This window comes from Pipistrellus hanaki (genome assembly GCF_964339955.1).
Source record: "Pipistrellus hanaki genome assembly, chromosome: 2".
Lineage (NCBI taxonomy): Eukaryota > Metazoa > Chordata > Mammalia > Chiroptera > Vespertilionidae > Pipistrellus > Pipistrellus hanaki.
This window is the reverse complement of record NC_140504.1, coordinates 134,360,694-134,381,773: the sequence shown is the minus strand read 5'-3', so window position 1 is coordinate 134,381,773 and position 21,080 is coordinate 134,360,694. Positions and strand designations below refer to the sequence as shown.

General features: G+C 38.5%; 1 protein-coding gene across 2 annotated transcripts in view; it reads left to right on the top strand.

Annotated features, from left to right (window-relative positions):
- The window catches only part of BTBD8 (BTB domain containing 8), an 84,681-nt gene that overhangs the window by 32,469 nt on the left and 31,132 nt on the right, over nucleotides 1-21,080 (top strand). For both annotated transcript variants that reach the window (XM_084873371.1, XM_084873370.1), the window contains exons 5-7: nucleotides 2,651-2,740; nucleotides 14,892-14,972; nucleotides 16,425-16,521. In XM_084873371.1, coding sequence (XP_084729497.1) covers nucleotides 2,651-2,740; nucleotides 14,892-14,972; nucleotides 16,425-16,521 — 268 coding nt within the window. The remainder of the gene's footprint in view (nucleotides 1-2,650; nucleotides 2,741-14,891; nucleotides 14,973-16,424; nucleotides 16,522-21,080) is intronic.

The window sequence follows — 21,080 nt, the reverse complement described above, 5'->3', positions numbered from 1 at the left end:
ACCATGCCGGCCAGATGGGAATGGCAAGAAATATTCAAGGTGATGAATAGCAAGAACCTACAGCCAAAAATACTCTACCTAGCAAAGCTATCACTCAGAATCGAAGGCCAGATAAAGAGCTTCACAAATAAAAAAAAGCTAAAGGAGTTCATCACCACCAAACCAGAATTATATGAATTGTTGAAGGGGGTTCTTTAGGAAGAGGAAGAAGATAAAGATAAAAATTATGAACAACAAATACATAACTATCAACAAGTGAATCTAAAAGCTAAGGGAATTAAAAAAATCTGATGAACAATATTAACTGGTGAATATAATAGAATCAGAGGTATGGAAGGGGAGTGAACTGGCGATTCTCAGGGAAAAGGGGAGTGGGAAGAGACTGAACACAAACTGTGAACCTATGGATGAGGACAATGGGGGTGGGGAAAAGGCAGAGGATGGGGTGGGAACCTGGTGGAGGAGAGCAATGGAGGGGGAAAAATGAACATTTGTAATCTGAACAGTAAAGATTTATTAAAAAATAAATAAGGTCATCAATTGCTACTAAAAAGAACTTAATCAAGATTGTGTGCAATCTAAAAATTGATTTAGGTAGAATGGTCATGTTTTGGATTTCCAAGTCCATGAGTGCAGTTTAGTTCTTTCTCTCTTAGGCATTGTAAAATTTATCTCAAAAATGTTTTATAGCTTTTAATGTAGAGCTATTACACTTTTTTGTTTATTTGTTCTAAGTACTTGACCTTTTAGATACCAGTGTAAATGAAATGTCTTCTTTTTCTAGATGTGGATTATTATTTGATTTTATATATATATATAAAGCCTAAGCGACCGTTATGATGTGCACTGACCACTAGGGGACAGATACTTAAGGCAGGAGCTGCCCCCTGTTGGTCAGTGCACTCCCACAGGGGGAGCGCTGCTCAGCCAGAAGCCGGGCTAGTGGCTGACAAGCGCAGCTGTGGCGGCGGCAGGAGCCTCTCCCGACTCCATGGCAGTACTACTGAGGCAGCAGCCGCGGTGGGCCAGGATGAGTGTCAGCAGTGAGGCACCCAACCCCAGTTTTGGCTCCTCCCTGGCCACCTGCCACTTGGTGCACTGCTACATCCCTCTCGCAATCCAGGACCCCGTGGGGGCCTAAACCAGCAGTCAGACATCCCCAAAGGGTCCCGATTGTGAGAGGGCACAGGCCGGGCTGAGGGACACCCCCTCAGTGCACAAATTTCGTGCACCTGGCCTATAGTCCTTGGATAATTGCTGAACATTTTCTTGAGAATTTATAAAAGTAATTTGACACTCTGGGTAAAGTTATTTTAATGACTACAGGACTTCTTTTTGCTTCTGACCAGCAGTTAAGCTGGATTTAGATCACTTTAATTCAGTCAGGAGTTCAGCTGATTCAAGCTAGACTACAGTTCTAATAAGGCTTGTCCATTTCCCACTCATTCTTCTCCCTTGTTGTGTAGCCTTTCTGAGCCCACCTGTAATCCTGGGTACCCACCAAAGGCTTCCCTCTTTGATGGACACCAAATTCCTATTTGTGTGCATGTGAGCCAGTGAAGAGTGCTAGAAGCTATGCTCAGCTTTCAGTCTCTCAGCCATTGCTTTTGCTTTTGGATTTGGCAATTGCCTCAGTGAAAAAAGTTACCTCAAATACTTGTGTTCTCTCTCATAACTTGTCTTAAAAGCTACCATCACAGTAGCTTTCTGATGCCTTCAAGTCATGCTTTATTTCTTTTTTTAATATTTAAGATATACATTTTGCCCATTTTCCTAACTGTTTCCAGCAGGAGGATTGGTCTGAGAAAACCTAGTAGGCCATTGCCAAAAGTGTCTCTCTTCTCGCTCTCCTCCTTCACTATTCCAGCCCATTCTCTACTAAAATGTAACATAGTTCTTTATAGTATCTCATTTACTGCTATTTCCAGCAGCTAAAATAGTGCCTAGCACAGAATAGAAGTTAATAGATATTTATGGAATTGAAAAATGAAGGAGAGAGCTGGGGGAACGTTGGGTGGATGGAGACATTGAGCAAAAAAGAAAAAGAGAGAACTCATGGACAAGTGTGGTGATTGCAGGGGGAGTGAAGGGAGGTGGAAGTGAAAGATGAGAAAGAGGAGATAAATGGTGATGGAAAAATAAAACAAAAAATGAATTAATTAATATTTTACCTCAGAAGATAGAATGGAGATTCAAAAGAAAATGTTTTCACTGTCATTTTCTCAAACTTAAGATACAGTCATTCTTGAGCATAATTGGGTGAGTTCTGAACTCAAACTTGGGTCCTTTAAAATTCTAGGCTCTTAGTGACATTTCCTCAAGAAAATTACACCCTTTGGTCATTATTTCTCCATTTGTAGATGATTTTACTCTCTTATTTAATGGAAATAGTTTCAATTTTTTAATTAAGATTAAAGAGCTTTCAAGAGAAAAAATTATAAAGATAGGAAGGACAATGGGTTTAATGTTATAATCAAGCAATCAAAATACTTGGGTATAAATATAATTTTTATGATAATGATACTATCAGTGAATACAAACAAGAAAAATAGATTATCATATTTTAAAAGGTAAAAATGAAGAGTTTCATTAAAAATTACGTTTGCATAATATGTAAATGTTTACCTGTGTTTTCCTCCTCTTTCTTTAGAGCCATTTTAAGTTCCAGATGTAGTTATTTTGCTGCGATGCTGAGTGGCTGTTGGGCTGAGAGTTCTCAAGAGTACATTACTCTTCAAGGGTAAGCATAATTTTTATAAGTTTGACTATAACGATTACAAATAATATGAAGCACTTTTTGTGAATCTGATTTTTCTGTAAGTTCAATGAAATATTTTTCATGTTGTGGAAATCTACAAAGTACATTTTCTGAAAACATGAGGAAGTAGGGAACATCTATCATAATAAAAGCATAATATGCTAATTAGACCGGACAGCTGAACGACCTTCTGGACATCCTTCCGAATGACCTTCTAGATGGAGTGAGGCTGTGAGGGCGGAGTCCCTTGCACTAATTTCATGCATCGGGCCTCTAGTTTAGAAATAATAGAGATAGTGTATCAGTCTTCTCAGGCTAGACAGCTTAAACAACAATTAATTTTCTCACAGTTCTGCAAATTCAAAGTGCCTACGAGGTCCTTTGGTGTCTAGTGAGAGGTCTTACCATGAGTCTTGTGATTGCAGGCAGCAGCTTCTCCCTGTATGCTCATTCCCTTTCCTCAGTGCATGGGGGCGGGGTGGGGAGGTGAAAGGAAGGTGAGGGAGAAAGAGTGCTTTGGTGTTTCTTATAAGGACACTAATCTTATCACATCAGGCAGAGCCTCACCCTAATTACTTCATTTAACCTTTTTTTTCTTTATTGATTAAGGTATTATATACCATATGTGTCCTTATCCCCTCACCGCCACACCCATGCCCTCACCCCCCTGGTGTCTGTGTCCATTGGTTAGGCTTATATGCATGCATACAAGTCCTTTGGTTGATCTCTCCCCCTTATCCCCATCCTCCCCTACCTTCCCTCTGAGGTTTGACAGTCTGATGGATGCTTCTCTGTGTCTGGATCTTTTTTTGTTATTACTTCCTTAGAAGCCCTGTCTCCAAATACAGTCACACTGGGGAGTTAAGATTCAATATATGAATTTAAGAGGGTGGGGAATACAAATATTCTGTCTACAGTTTCTTTTTTCTTTCTTTTTTAAATTTAAAAAATATATATATTTTCTTATTTTTCTTTTTTAAAGAATAATTTGGAAAGGTGGATTTCAGTGATCTAGAATAGTACAATGATGAATCTATATAATTAATGGCACTTTATTTAAACTTTCAAGACAGTTATTAAGAGATGAACTACTTCCTCTCGAAATATTCATGTTTATTGCATGTAACATATTTAAAACAGTTTTTCTTGAAATATTAAAGTTTATTGCCTTTAACATTAAAAAAGAAAAAAAAGAAAAAGATGTACTACTTCCTTAAATGGTGAAATGGAGCGTTTTGGTCACAGATGATAAGTGCAAGATTCTATAGTGTACAGTATGAGAGAGGACTTTCTCAGTAGGAAAATTGCCTGGGAGTTCTGAGGGAGTTTCTCAGTTCTGCATCATTTTCACCATAGATGTTTCCTTGATGGGGTCAGTTTTGGTTAGAGGCTTAGGTATGGAATGGTGATACTGGCAATTCTTTAACAATGGATGCATGGAAAGTATTCATGATTTCTTACTGGATTTGTATTTGTCACACAGGCATATAATATTGAGTCTTCTAGGTTACAATAATCTGTTTCCCTTTACCAACTAAAAGTACCTTTAGGCCAGGGGTCTTCAAACTACGGCCCGCGGGCCACATGCAGCCCCCAGGGGAGTCTGATCCTGCTCGCCAGGTTTTTTGGGCAGTGAGCGCAGCCAAGGTGTTACAGTAGGAATTAGTAGTTCATATAGTCCGGCCCTCCAGCTCTCTGAGGGACCGTGATCTGGCCCCCACTTTAAAAAGTTTGAGGACCCCTGCTTAGGCTACCTTCATCCTATACCTCCTGCTTCTGGCAACCAGGTAGTTTCCAAATTTGGAAGATCTTATATGCCCCAAATCCCTCTCTATAAAGCATAGAATTTTTAAACATTTGTGAGAATATGTAATGTGTTTTATTTTTTGTATTTTATTCACATAATAGAAATGAAACGCGTATAAAAAAGAGCCCAAACCATTATCTTTCATACCATGGTTACATTTTATTTATTTATTTTATTGATTTTTTTTTTTAGAGAGAGGAAGGGAGGAGGATAGAGAGTTAGAAACATCAATGAGAGAGAAAATCAATCAGCTGCCTCCTGCAACCCCCCACTGGGTATGTGCCCGCAACCAAGGTACATGTCCTTGACCAGAATTGAATCTGGGACCTTTGAGTTCACAGGCCAACACTCTATCCACTGAGCCAAACCAGTTAGGGCCACCATGGTTACATTTTAATTATATTACCACAATTTCAATACACATATAGCAATATATTTTGCAGCTTAACTTTTGGGTATAGTTTTAGCAACTGCCACTGTTAGTGATTTCAGTTATGTATCCATGAAATCATGTGTATGCTTTTATTACAGTGTATGTGTGTGTGTTTTTTAAAGAAAAAAGAAGACTAGATACTAATGAAATGGTAATAAAGAAAAATAATGTAGGATATAAATATCTAGGTGTGTGTCTGTCTATCATCTATCTATCTATCTATCTATCTATCTATCTATCTATTAGAGACCCGATGCATGAAATTTGTGCAAGGGGCTCCACCCTTGCAGCACCGGTCTAGTTAGCATATTAGTTCTTTATTATATAGGATATATATAAAATCACCAAGTTTTTACTTGATATTACTACTAAAATAAACTTCCTAACTAATTTGTCCCCCACATGCATAAAATTCTTTTTTTTTCCTATTTTTTCATTAATATACTATCAAAAAATAACATGATTGCTTTGATGATATTTAAAAAATAATGTTTGCTGCCTTGGCTAGTGTGTTCAGTGGTTAGAATGTTAAGCTGTGCACAGAAGGGTCGCAGGTACGATTCCTAGGTCAAGGGCAGTTATCTGGGTTGCAGGTTTGACCACTTGTGGGAGGCAGCTAATCAATGTCTCTCTTTCACACCAGTGTTTCTCTGACCTCCTCCCTCACTCCCTACCATCCTCCCTTCCTTCTACTCTCTTTAGAAATCAATGGAAAAAATGTTCTCAGGTGGGCATTAACAAAAATAAAAAGGAAAAAGGAATGTTTTATCTATGTAACCTTGTTATCTTTCTAACTGAGCTTCTTTTTTATTCATTTAGTTAAAAACATTTTATTGAGATATTATATAGCATATTATTCTTAAGCATACAATGAATAATTCACTATCCTACCTAATGAAAGAGTAATATACACATTAACCATCACTCTGCTATACCCACCAGCCAATCAGAGAGAGTATACAAATAAACCCAACCAAGATGACTACAGCCACAGAGAGCAGGAGGGAGGCTTGGGTTTCCCAGGCAATGGAGGAAGCCAAGCTTTCCACCTGCCCTTGCTGGCCTAAGCCTCCACTCAATGCTACAAAGTTTCAATTATAGAAGGTAAACAAATCCAAACAGAAATGGCAGCAGCCATGGAGCTGGAAAGAGCGAGAGGCTAGGGTTGCCCCTGGAAATAGAGGAAGCAAAGCTTTCCATACACCCTGACTGGCCCAGGCCTCCACTCCATGTTACAGAGTTTCAATTATAGAAGATACATAAATTCCAACAAAATGGCTGCTGGCCATGGAGTGAGCAGGAGGCTTGGTTCTGCTCCAGGCTACAAAGTTTCAATTGTAGAAGGTAAATAAATTCCAGATACTAGGGCCTCCGCTTGGGTCACCAGGGGGTGTGGCTGGCCAGCAAACCACCACAGGCCCCTCGCTCAGGCTGCCCCATGCCTCAAGGGAACCCCTACACTGATCCGGGACACCCTTCACGGCAAACCAACTGGCCCTCATCCATGCACCAGGCTTCTATTCTATCTAATAAAAGAGTAATATGCAGATTCACCATCACTCCAAATACAATATGGCTGCCCCCGTGTAGTCAAAGATCCTGCACCTATGTGGACACAAGATGGCCACCACAAGATGGCCAGCAGGGAGGGCAGTTGGGAGGCACCAGGCCTGCAAATGAGAGCAGTTGGAGGCGATCAACCTTGCAGAGGAGGGCAGTGAGGGGTGACCAGGCCGGCAGAGGAGGGAAGCTGGGAGCAAACAGGCTGGCAGGGGAGCAGTAATATATCAATTAGGCTGGCATGGGAGTGGCTAGGGGGTGATCAGGCTGGCAGGCAGAAGAAGTTAGGGGCAATAGGAAGGCAGGCAGGTGAGCAGTTGGGAGCCAGCAGTCCTGGATTGTGAGAGGGATGTCTGACTGCCCGTTTAGGCCCCATCCCAGTGGAATCGGGCCTAAACGGGCAGTTTAACATCCCTCGAGTGGTCCCAGATTGGAGAGGGTGTAGGCTGGGCTGAGGGACACCCTCCTCCCCCGTTCCCATACACAAATTTCGTGCATCAGGCCTCTAGTATGTATATATTGTGAAATGATAGTTATAATAACATCCATCACCACCCATACTTGTAATTTTTTTTCTTGTAATGTGAATTTTTAAGATCTAGTCTCTTAGCAACTTTCAAATATGCAATACGTATTGTTAACTATAAACACCATGCCATACATTACAACCCCAGGATTTATGTTGTAACTATAACTTTGTATCTTTTAATCATCTTTAACCATTTTGTTTACCTCTTTACCCCCTTTCTGTGGTAATCAAGTAGTTTCTGATTATGGAAGATTTTAAACACCAAGCTAAAAAAAATTTATCCTTGAGATAAAAGGAATGTGTAGATGGATGAATTGGTAACATTGTAGATGGATGAATTGCACTGTTGAAAACCAACCTGAAAGATATATGTATCCTACTGATAAGATCTCTTGTTTTCTGGTGAACTTAAAATATCCCTGGATATAGGGATAGTGCTAGCAGAGGCCAGAGTCTTTCTGTGTGCCAATCCTAGGAATAATTTCTGGGGTGTAATTTTGGAAACTTGTTTAGGGATTATGTTTCAGATGTTTTAGACATCATTTTTAAAAACTATTAATCCATTCTCATTAGAACTGAATTCCATAAAAAATGTACTAGTAAATGGAGAGAAAACACTAATTTGACTCAGAATACAACTTTTTGGTATTCATTAAAAATCATGTGATTCTGTATAGTGAGATAAAGGTCAAAAGAAGTATCTGATTATGCATCTGAGAAATGCAAAGTAAGATCACAATGTGATATCACTTGACATCTGTCAGAATGGCAATCATCAATAAATCAATGAACATCAAGTGTTGTGAGGATGTGAAGAAAAGGGAAATGCATTGTTAGTGGTAATGCAGATTTGTAGCCACTAAGGAATACAGTTTGGAGTTTCATCAAAAAATTAAAAGTGGAACTGCCTTATGACCCAGCAATTCCACTTCTGGGAATATATCTGAAGAAACCTAAAACACTAATTTAAAAGAATATGTGCACCCTTATGTTCATTGCATTGTTATGTGCAATAGCTAAGATATGGAAGCAACTCAAGCGCCTATCAGTATACACGTGAATAAAAAAGCTTGGTACATATTTACAATGGAATTTTATTCAGCCATAAAAAAGAATGTAATCTTACTATTTGTGACAGCATTGATGGACCTATAGGGTGGTATGCTAAAGTGAAATAAGTCCATCAAAGAAAGATAAATACCATATGATTTCACTTATATGTGGAATCTGAAGAACAATATAAATGAACAAAACAGAAACAGACTCATAATACAAAGAACAGACTGATGGTTGCCAGAGAGGAGGAGATTTGGGGGACTGAGTGAAAAAGGTGAAGGGATTAAAACATAAAAATTGATAGTAATAAAATAGTCATGGGGATGTAAAATACATAATAGGAAATATAGTCAATAATATTGTAATAACTATGTATGGTATCAGGTGGGAACTGGAAATACCTACCTACTATTCTGTACACCTGAAGCTAATATTAAATAATATTCAATGTAAATTGTGATTGAAAAATAAAATTTTATAAAATTATGCTGTAAATAAAAAATTGTGACAGTATCTGCAATCCTATATAATAAAACCCTAATATGTAAAACAACCAATCTGCAGAACAACCGGTCGCTATGATGAACGCTGACCACCAGGGGACAGACGCTCAATGCAGGAGCTGCCCCTGGTGGCCAATGCACTCTCACAGGAGAAGCGCTGCTCAGCCAGAAGCCGGGCTCACAGCTGGCGAGTGCAGCAGTAGTGGTGTGAGCCTCTCCCACCTCCGCAGCAGCGCTAAGGACCCCTTGGGGGATGTCCACCTGCTGGCTTAGGCAGACATCCCCGAGGGATCCCTGACTGTGAGAGGGTGAAGGCCTGTCTGAGGGATCCCTCCCCACCCCAATGCACGAATCTTGTGTAATGGGCCTTTTGTCTAGGTATAAATCTACAATACTATGTAGTGCTAATTATTGTTAAACATAGTTGAAATATTGTTTGTAAATTCTGAAACAAAAGCATATGATTGTGGAACCTTATTCCACAGAGGGGGAAAGTAATTTTACAGAAAGCACATGTCTAATTTTTTCCTGGAAGAAATCTTAGTTCCTGTACACTTAGTGATAATTTTTACTACCTGATACCTTTTGTTTTATATATTTGTTTCTGTCTCCAGCAATAATAAATTCTGTCCTCAGCAGTAATAATATCTTACAATATAACACCATATATTTTCTAGACTTCTTTCACATTTACTATGCCCTTTCATTTTTATTTTACTTATTTATTTGTTTGTTTGTTTGCCCTTTCATTTTTAGAATCAGTCTTTGAGAGAGCAGGTCTAGTCACATATTGCAGATAAATAAAAACAAGATCAGATAAGTTAAATGTGTTCCTGGGGGTCCATGGGTAATACGTGCTTATGCTAAATATGCATTTCATGTTTTAATTCAGAGTCTATTCCATCACAGTCACTGAAGAAATTAGAAGTTCCCTATTGGCGTGTGCTTTTGAGCTAGCTAACCAGCCCTCCACTGTTTAAATCAGTGACTTTCAAACTTTATCTCACGGGACCCTAAAGATCCTGGTGGGTGTGCTGGGGAGCACAGGTGTGGGATTGGGTCCAAGGGGAAGGCCGTTAGAAAGGGTGCCTCTTCAAGCAGAGCTCCACCGTTATCTGTTTATACTGTTCACGGTTACTTCTGAGTTCAGCAATAGGAATAAAGGCAGTCCTTAACCCTCATGAGGGTTTAATGAAACATTCAAAATACACAGCTTTTAAAAAATGATGTCTCTTTACTAAGAGATCAGTAGACAAGAAAGAAATTAGTGGCAACAACTATTGGTCCCTATTCCCTCACCTGTAATTCCCCATCTTTGATTATGATGGCGGAAATGGATATTTACTTTTATAATACGGCTTGACTACTACTGACAGACTTTAACAGCTTATTCAAGGGAAGGCCAAATAGAGCAAACCAAATTTGTTTCAAGTGTCATCCAAATTGGTGCAGTAATGCCATCAATGACCAGGCTCACTCCTCTTTTAGTATTTCCTCTTCACTTCTGTTGTAAGTCTCTGCTTCTACTGGTTCATCTTACCCAGTGCTGCCATATCAGCATTGGGGGCTCACTCCCAATTGGCTTTTTCACTTCTCATGCTAGCACATTGAAAATAAATTCCATTTCTCTTACTCTGATTAATAAAGCAAGGTTTTCTAACACGAAAATGAAAGAAGAATGTCTCAAATTACTATCTAAAATGTTATTAGTATTATAATTAAAGAAAAGCCATTGGAAGAGTAAAGGGAATTTAGAAATTTTACTTTTAAAAAACCATCACATCTTTTAGGGATTTGTATATATTAACAAATTCTGTTTTCATATTAACTTACACTGTAAATCTGGATAGGTGTTTCCATAGGTTGTGTGGTATAGTAGAATGGGCTTTGGTGTTCTCAAAGGCACTCCTACATCCAGTCCAAACTTTTTATATGGCTTTAGGAACATTCCTTACTTGCCCTGAACTTTCTGATGTTGTTGAAAAGATTAAATGAAATATAGCAAGGCAACAATCTGGCATAGTGCTTGGTACATAGTATGTAGTGCTCAATAATATTTGCCTTCTTCCCCCCCCTCCCCACCCCCCAAATTAGATTGTTCTCATTTTCTAGAGACAAATGGGTTCAAGTGAGGGTCATTACCGATACCAGGACAGCAATGCCTGCTTTGCTTGGTCCTCAGCCTCTCTTGGAACTGGGCCAGCGTTACATGTCTGCAGGATGTTTTCTGCAACAGATTAGAATGAAATCCTGTCTGTCCTCACAGAAAAGAACCAGTGTTCTTAATGAGTGGTAACTCAAAGACATTAATGCATGTAATATTTTTCCAGTGAGACAGCCTTCAATAAATTGAGGTGGGAATAGTAGAGTCCTACAACCAACCCTACTTCTACCCATGTCCCAGAGTTGGGAGGTGGAAAGGTATACTTGGAAGTTCTCCTGTTCTGGTGGAAGAAGGGAGAGATTTACCACTTCCTATACTGGAAACTGAACCACAGCAGTATTTCTGTAAAGAAACCTCACGTATTTCCATTTTTATACATAGATGTCCTCCAGTGGTGGCTTGGGGCTTTGAAGCATGAAATTGGATTGTCTCATCTCCCTTAGGAGATTTCTGGAGATTGCTCTGAACCTTCAGTATGATCTTTTGAAATATAAATCAGATCATATTTCTCTTCTGATAAAATCCTCAGTGCCTGCTCATCACAATTAGAATTAAATCCAAATCTTTACCATAACCCACAAGAGCCTGCATGATCTGGTCCCTGGGCTTTTCCCAGACTATCCCCTAAAGCAGCTACAGCCAAACTTTCCAGTTGCTCTCCTTTATATTATCCTGTTATATTGTCTTTATGATACTTTTCACTATTAAATTATCTTCTTTATATATTTGTTTACATATTTATTGCCCATGTCCTACTTCTAGAATGCAAGCTTCTTGTATCCTCAAGGTCTAGAATAGAACCTATCATTCAATAAATATTGAATGTGAACAGATGAATGAACGAATGACTGGAGTGCATATGTTACTTTAACCCACACACATAGGGATCTGGGACTTTTGAAAGCACAGAGATTTTAGTAGAATAGGAGTATGTTTGCTCTCTGATCTTAGAGTTCTGTCCTCATACATTTTTCTTTGTTCTGATTCTGAGTATATGTAATGTTTTCATTCCTATAAGCTTCTATTCTGATTATGTTTAAATGGAAATAGTGCTTAACTCTTCCCATTTAAACTGAGTGCTCTTGGAGTAACTTCTTTCTCTTTTAGGTCAGTTGATCATATCTTTCAGACTCTTTTAGTAAAAATACAAATGACTTACAACACAATACTGAGAAACACCTGATAGTAAAACACCTGTCAAGACAGCAGGAAAATGGTTTCTTGCTGTTTTTATAGCTATCACATATATTGATACATAGACTCATATGTCTAGATTTTGCTATTTATGTTAATAAAACTACTTTATATATATATATATATATATATATATATATATATATATATATATATATATAATTGATTTTTTACAGAGAGGAAGTGAGAGAGATAGAGAGCTAGAAACGTCAATGAGAGAGAAACATCGACTAGCTGCCTCCTGCACACCCCCTACCGGGGATGTGCTCGCAACCAATGTACATGCCCCTGACCGGAATCGAACCCGGGACCCTTCAGTCCGCAGACCGACACTCTACCACTGAGCCAAACCGGTTTCGGCAAAACTACTTTTGTTTTTATTTAATCATTATTTTTTGCTTAAATATGTCAAGTCTTAAACCATTCTTTCAATATAAATGGCTAATTCTCATTAACATTGACAAGAATGGCTCTTGATATTTGAGGAAAAGTGTATGGAATAGTATACATTCTAGTAATTATGCTAGTATTTAGAATAATAGGCTATGGATAATATGTCAAAATTATTCTTGTCGTATACATAGTATATAAATGAGAACATTTAGGGATTGACTTTTTTTCTAAGTATTAAAGATTGGAATTTTGAATCAGTAGAAACCAGTACTTAGCCATAATAAGGACAAATTTATATTTATAAAATTAATTTTAAATTATTTACATATATTATAACTCAGTTTTTGAAAGATGCTATAAGTGCCCTAATAAGCCATTTATTTAAACGTTTCATCAAACATTTATTAAGCATGTATTATTTAAGGCCATAGAATCAAAACAAACACATTTCTAAGTACTGCCCTGTGGGACTCCATTTCTTGTCTTCTTGCCTTCCTCCTTTTAGTCATTCCTTTCGCAGATATTTAGGTCCTATGCTTAACAAACTATGGGTGTCTTATCAGCACTGTCCCCACCCTGATTCCACTGCATAGTTCCAGTGCTATGTGGGAAATGGGAAATCTTCGCATCCTGGGATGGTGAATCAGTGCTAACATTCTGCTACTAGAGATGCAAGGATAACTAAAATTCAAACCCTCACCTCACATAACTCAGTCTAGATAAAGATATTACAAGTCAGTTTGATAAAAGAGCCCAGGCTTTGGAGTCTTGTCTGTCTGGATTTAAATTCCAATCCATCACTATCCATTTGACCTGGGGCATGTTACTTAATTTTATTTTTTCATTATAAAATGAGACTAATAATGGTGCCTACTATTGAGTTGCGATGACTAAATGTGCTAATGGCATTCAAAATAAAAATTCAGTGACTGGCTCGTAGTAAGTGCTCAGTATAGATGTTAGTTATTATTGTGTTTAACAGTCAGTGATTTTTTTTGCCTTAGGGCATTAAGGAAACAATCAGAGATAAAGAATCATATGTCTTGTGTCTGAAAGATGAAGTAAATAGAGAGGATTTTTTAAAAGTATATTTTTGTTTCTTTCAGAAAGGAAGGGAGAAGGAGAGAGTGAGATAGATACATTAATGATGAGAGAGAATCACTGATCGGCTGCCTCTTGCATATCCCTTACTGGAGATTGAGCTGGCATCCTAGGCATGTGCCCTGACCAGGAATCGAACCATAATCTTAGGGTTCATAGGTTGACGCCCAACCACTGCACCATACCAGCCGGATGACAGGAGAGCATTTTAAGCCAAGTGAGCAGTATGTGCCGAGGCATGGATGTATAAGGAATTACAAGTAGTTCTGGTATAGGAAATAAGTAGTTCACTTTTCTTGGAACATCTGCTAGAGAGGGAGAACCAGAGGCCAGATGATAAAGAATACTGTACACTACGCTAAGGAATTTGGACTTTTTTTCCTGTGGACTATGGAGAATTGTTGAAGTGGAAGGACTCTATCAGATTTATATTTTAGCAAAGTCACTCTAATGGCAGTGTGGGAAATAGAAAGCAAGGAGATTATTTTAGGCAAAAAACCCATATGAGAGTGTTATCAGAGAATGCCTTTTCTGTTGCTAGTGAGAGTGGGGTTCTTGGGGTGCTGCTGGAATAAGCATTTCCGGAGACCCCTTTGGGAGGATGAGATGTGGTAGGAAGCTTTATTTGTGTGGAATTATATCCCTCAGTTTCTAAAGTCCCATTTCCCTTAAACCAGTCCAAGAAAATATGCAACTTGGGGATTCAGCAGTGCTAGAAGCAAAGCCAGAGTCTAGTTTCCATTCCATGTTGGAATTGGATCCAGCACAGCATCATGCTAGTTCCAGTCCGTCAGTCTATCGTGTGGGCAAATGCAGGGGAGTGTACCCCTTGCAACAAGAGAGCCAGGAGCGCAGCACACAAGAGCGAGCAAGAGGCAAGAGAGGGAACTCCTTTGTTTGGGAGCTATGTATCTCAGGTCTTCCTGTGCTTGCGGTGACCACCACACCTACTCTGCCCTGTTCCCTGGTGTGACTGACAAGTACCCTTCCCTGTGTCACCAGACTTTACTGGGCATGCCTATAATATTTGCCTTCCTTTGTTCCTTCCCTGTTAATAACTGTGTTTATTACAACGGTATCAAAAGGATTTTGTCATAGAACTGATGAGAGAAAATGTGAGGCTGAACCACAATAAATAATAAGTAAATCAGTGGTGTGATAATATGCTAATAATATTTTAAAACATATAAAAGGCCATAGCTTCAATCATACTTCATATTAAATTAATGGCATTCCTACATGGATGTTATTTGAAGAATATATTCTTTAGATAAAAGTGAGATTAAAACTTTATCTTGGCTAAAAGTTTATGGGAAAATAGAATGTATAATTAGTATCAGTTAAACCTTAATTTCTGGATTTGCGTTTATTTTTTTATTTTTTTTATTTTCAGTATAAACCATGTAGAAATGAATGTTATGATGTCTTTTATATATGGAGGAACTTTGGACTTTCCAGACAAAGCTAATGTTGGGTATGTATTATTTTTTTGATTATTTTAAATATAAAAGTATTAATATTTTTTGGCTTCTGCTTTGTTGAGCTATGTTTCAGAGTATCAATGAAGTAGAAGCTTCACTTTTATCACCTGTTTTGTCATATCTTTTGTGTATTTGGGATTATCTAAAAATAATGTTACTGTTTTTAGAAGAAAAAAATGTTCTATCAATTCACAGTAATAAGATTAAGAAAAGTCTTTATTAGACTTAAAGTATGCTAGAAAAACCTTATATTTATTTTGGAAAATAAATGAGAGGATTTTATAAAACAAAATTGATTGAACCTTTATTAAATTTTGAACTGTTATTTTACTACTTTATTTTTTAACTGTAGCATGTCTCTTAGAACAAGAAAAACCTTAAAATTAATTTAAGAATATAGGCATCCTAAAGACCAACAATGATGTGATTCTTTTTTTTAATTATTATTGATATTTTACAGAGAGGAAGGAAGAGGGATAGAGAATTAGAAACATTGATGAGAGAAACATTGATCAGCTGCCTCCTGCACACTCCCTACTGGGGATGTGCCCACAACTAAGGTACATGCCCTTGACCAAAATCGAACCTGGGACCCTTCAGTCCACAGGCCAACGCTCTATCCACTGAGCCAAACCGGTTAAAGCATGATGTGATTCTTAATTGCTCTATAGTGAAATGCCATATAAACTGCTGAAATTCCATTGGAGAGTGAAATGTACCTGGTCATCTGATTTTCTGGATGTGCTCTCCTTTTACTGCTATTCTAACATCACGTGAAAGCTGCTCTTTTAATATTAAATATTCATTGGTTCTTTTACTTACAAACTGAATAAATATGACTTAGGGGAAGAAAGCCTCATGAGTCACAAAGATTCAGTACTGAAGTTTTTCCCCCTGAAAACCTATATGAATTTTATCTTGCTCTCCAGGCTTGTTGGTTTCTTAAGTACCTAAAGTATGTATGGGTGCTCAGAAATATTTGCCCAATAAAAGAAGTGACTGAAAACCTTTTGAATAATTGCATGATGTCTCTAATCTTAGGGTCATTTGTAAGCATTTCAATCTCATAAGCATCAATTTGTTACCCCAAAACTTTTATTATACAGATTTATTGCAAAGCATTTATAACTTTAGCAGCCTTCAAAGCAGTTTCCTGGGCTTTGAGATATATCTGCAAATCTGAGAGGAATTTGATTGAAACATTTTCAAATTTATTTCTTCATATTCTCCACTATTCAAATCTTGTGACAGTGCTTTCAACTTTTGGCCTTTTTGTAATCCATAAAGATTTTTTTTATTATATAGGGCAGAAGGTTATAATTAAATTAATAATAATAATTTATATTTTTCTTTTTTAAAACACATCGTATATTAGTAGGAAGTTACTATGTATTTGCCTTGGTTTTTAAAATGGAGAATTAACACAATATCTACTTTTATTTTAGTAAAATACTCAATATGGCTGATATGTATGGACTAGAAGGATTAAAAGAAGTAGCAATCTATATTTTAAGAAGAGATTACTGTAATTTCTTTCAGAAGGTAATTATTGAGTTTCAGAAATCTTTACCCAGTACTTATGCCTTAAAGTCACACATTATTACCTACTAATTTTTAACTCTGACAGTAAAGTGTTTACCCGTATTTTCCGGCGTTTAAGACGACCCCCTAATTTTACAGTTAAAACATAGGGTTAGGCCTATATTCGCTGTATAAAACTACCCCCACTTCAAAGAAAAGACTTACTTTGCCGTCAAGATCTGCAGGTAATTTTTGTGCAATTTTGGTCTTTTGCCCCCGATTTTCGGTTGACTTTTTTTCGTTTTAAAAGTCGTCTTATACGCTGGAAAATACGGTAAATCTTAAAAATTAAGTTAATTAGTGGGAACTTTAGTTGACAAATAACTGATGTGCTATACTTAGAGAAAAAAACAACAACAACAGACATTAAGATCATTTTAAATTAAATTAAATTGAGGTGGGGTTTGTTGAAAGGATACAGGAGTGTCCTATACAATTCAAGATGGAAAAGTGTACATCCTGGGACTGAGGGTTTGGAAATAAGAGAAAGGAAATAGGAATCCAGGTTACCTTCTACATTTACCAAGGTACATTTATCACAGTGCTGCCAAGATTATACTTTCCTAAAATTATACTCCTTTTTTCTACCACTTCTCTTTATAATATGTACTTGGGTAGAATATATTTCTCTTCTAAAATATTGACTTTTAAGTGTTAGTTTATGTAAACATATATTTATTGTCTAAAAAAAGATCCTATACTGTGTATAGGTACAGATTCCATTTGTACATTGTTTTTAACTTTATTTTTACATATTTTTATTGATTTCAGAGAGGAAGGGAAAGGGAGAGAGAGAAATAAACATGAATGATGATTTGAAACATCAGTGAGAGAGAAACATTGATCAGCTGCCTCCTGTACACCCTATACTGGGAACCAAGCCCGCAACCTGAGCTTGTGTCCTCACCGGGTATTGAACCATAATCTCCTGGTTTATAGGTCAACACTCAACATTGAACCACACTGGCCAGGCTGTACATTATTTTTTATTCTTCATTGTTTTAATTTATACTGTGACTATAGGTTATTTTTTATATTCTTACTAGAGGCCCAGTGCACAAAATTCATGCACAGGGGTCTCTCAGCCCAACCTGTACCCTCTACAATCCAGGAGCTCTCAGGGAATGTCCTATTGATGATTTAGGCCCATTCCCCATGGTTCTCTGCTCTCTGCGGGCCTGAAGGTTTCACTGCAGCCACGGAGGTGAAGCTGCCATACCCAGCCCTCCACTCTCTGCCTACCTCTGCCATGCGCCATGAGAAGGAAGCCCCAATGCCCTGCAGTGTGCTCTGTCTGCCAGGCCCGGGGGATTCGCTGACACCGACACACTAAGGAAGCCCCCAAGCCCTGCTGTCCGGGCTTTGTCTGTGGGACCTGGGGGTGTTCCTGCCACCTCTGCCCTAAGGAAGCCCCCAAGCCCTGCTGTCTGGGCTCTGACTGCCGGACCTGGGGGTGCTCCTGTAGCCGCCACTAAGGAAGTTCCTAAGCCCTGCTGCCTTGGCTCTGTTTCCTGGGCCTGGGTCTTCCCTGCTGCCACTGTGCTAAGGATGCCCCCAAGCCCTGCTGTCTGGACTATGTCTGCAGTGTCTGGGGGTGGATCAAGCCTCGCTGCTTGGTCCCCGCCAACCCCAGCGGAGCTGAGAGGCCCAGACACTGCAGCAACGGTGGAGCGGGGAGGTGGATCCTGCGGACAGGCCGGACACTCCAGCAGCGACGCTGAGCTGACTGGGTGCCGCCATCTTGTGGCTATGGGGGCTGCCATTTTGTCACGGAGTGATGGTTAATTTGCATACTACTCTATTATTATATAGGATTTATGCTTTTCTGTATTTTCTAAATTTTCTACAATGGTATATATTACTTTTATAATCAACAGCAACAAAATATCTTAGAAGAATTGTTTATATCAATACTAGAGGCCCAGTGCATGAAATTTGTGCACAGGTGGGGTTAGGGGTGTGTCCCTCAGCCTAGCCTGCACCCTCTCCAATCTGAGTCCCCTCAAGGTATGTTTGACTGCCCTCTCTCAATCCAGAATTGCTCTCTCCCAACAACTCACCTGCCTGCCTGCCTGATTGCCCATAACTGCTTATGCCTACCAGCTTCATCACCCCCTAACCTCTCCCCTGCCAGCCTTATTGCTCCCCTGCAGGCCTGGTTGCCCCCAACTTCCCTCCCCTGCAGGCCTAGTCACCCCCAACTACCCTCCCCTGTCAGCCTGATTACCCCTGACTGCCCTCCCCTGCAGGCCTGATCACCCACAATTGCCTTCCCCTGTTGGCCATCTTGTGGAGACCATCTTGTGTCCACATGAGGGCTTCCATCTTTGACCACATGGGAGTGGCCATCTTGTGTGTTGGAGTGATGGTCAATTTGCATATTACTCTTTCATTATATAGGATTCCCCTATTATTGGATACTTGAGGCAACAATATACATTGTATGAATTGTAATTTGGTCATTTTAATAATTTCAATAATACTTAAATTTAGATTTTTGTGTTGGCTAGGACTTTTCCTAGCTTTCTATATGTTGTAGCTAAGGAAGTACCCCATGTACTAAAACAGAGCCATAAACAGATGAGTCCTGCACCACCACCACTACCACTCTCAGGATTTACTGAGGAACAGTTAAATTCAGCTACCTTTACTCAACTCTTTATTTCAGCCTCTATAAGTAAAGGGGCTAGCAGTCTGTGGTCACTTCAGCTTTATAGAAAGTGAAGAATTCTGGTGAAATATTTTCCTTCTCTTTCATCTGCTTCCCCCATCTTCCCAGCCAAATGAAAGTTAGGAGGGAGATCCAAGCATATCCCAAATAAAGACTACAGCCAGGACCGGTTTGGTTCAGTGGATAGAACGTCGGACTGCGGACTGAAAGGTCCCGGGTTCGATTCCAGTCAAGGGCATGTACCTTGGTTGCGGGCACATCCCCAGTGGGGGGTATGCAAGAGGCAGCTGGTCGGTGTTTCTCTCATTGACGTTTCTAACTCTCCCTCTCAATTCCTCTCTGTGTAAAATCAATAAAATATATTTAAAAATAAAAAAATAAAAAATAAAGACTACAGATGTCTTCTCATCCCCCAGAGGGACGTCTACCATAACTATAAACCCAGCCCACTCAGGAGCTTCTATTAAAGTAAAAAAGGAAGTGGTAAGAGGTTTTTGGGGAGAGCCTGGAATATGCCCCAGAAATCAACAAGAGTATATTTGAATGTGGAGATTTTTAAAAGGAGGAGGCTTGCTGGAGAAGCCAGTACTAACCTGGTGATTAGGGACAATAGTTATTATCATAAATAGAAAAAATTATGGGGAGTTTACTCGACACCTGATATCCTACTGGAGAGTGAATTATACTTGGTCATCTAATTTCTGGATATGCTCTCCTTTTATTGCTATTATAACAGCAACGTAAAAGATGCTCTTTTAATATTAAATATTCATTGTGGTTTTTTTTTTCCATTACAAACTGAATAAATATGATTTTGGGGAAGAAAGCCTCATGAGTCACAAAGATTCAGTACTGAAGTTTTGAATGAGAAGGATCTTAGTGGTTCATGAAGATTAGCGGATGGGCCTGATGACACTGTTTCCCACCTGGGACTCATTGTGCATCATGAACCACTAGAAGAATCTTTATCCACTGGAAGACTAGGGTGAAGTTCAGTCTGTCCCTAAAAGAGCCACCAAATCAGATTAGGCCACCAACACACCAACATCTGAATTATTGATAGATAAAAATCAAGGACATCTCCCTACTACCATGTTGGTCTCTGGTAGTTACTTAAGGTGACCATAGCCACCCATCGCCTTCTTCCACAGGAGTTAGACCTAGAATATGGAGGTGCAGGGCAACTGCCCTATTCCATACATTCTACTATCAGTGTAGTCAATGATTTAAGTCAGATATGAGATAGATGCTTAACAGTAGTATACTGAATTTCAATATCAAAAGTAATCACAAGCTACTGAAATTTGCCTATAAGGCATTAAGGGATAGACAAAGGGAGATTTTAAAAACAGCATGGTTGACAGTACTAAGTGGGAAAAAGAAGTTTTATGTTAGTATCTTCTCTGAACTGAGAATCCTTATAGACCAGTTACATCTAACATTTAAAAAATAATCTCTTTTATGGATGGTCTTATGGGTTGTATGCATCTTCTTATATTTTACTTCCAGTAATGCCCTCAATTTCAAAACACAAAAGGCATATTTGATGCCATTAAAGTAACAGAAACGGAAATTTAAAAAATTATTAACATAGTATTTTGTTGAAAACTTTTTTTACTTATTTTCATATAGTCTGTATTGTTGTGGTAACATATTTCTCTTTTCATTGACCTGATCTTTAAATTATTTGCTTTATATATTTTGATAATATATATTTGTGTGACACATCTTTAAATATGTAATTTTAACATCTAGATCCCAGTTCCGCAGTTTCTTGGCAGTGACTTAAATATAGTAAGCCTTTAATAACACTCTCCATAGTAATGCAAATTTAGGTGTAATATAGTGG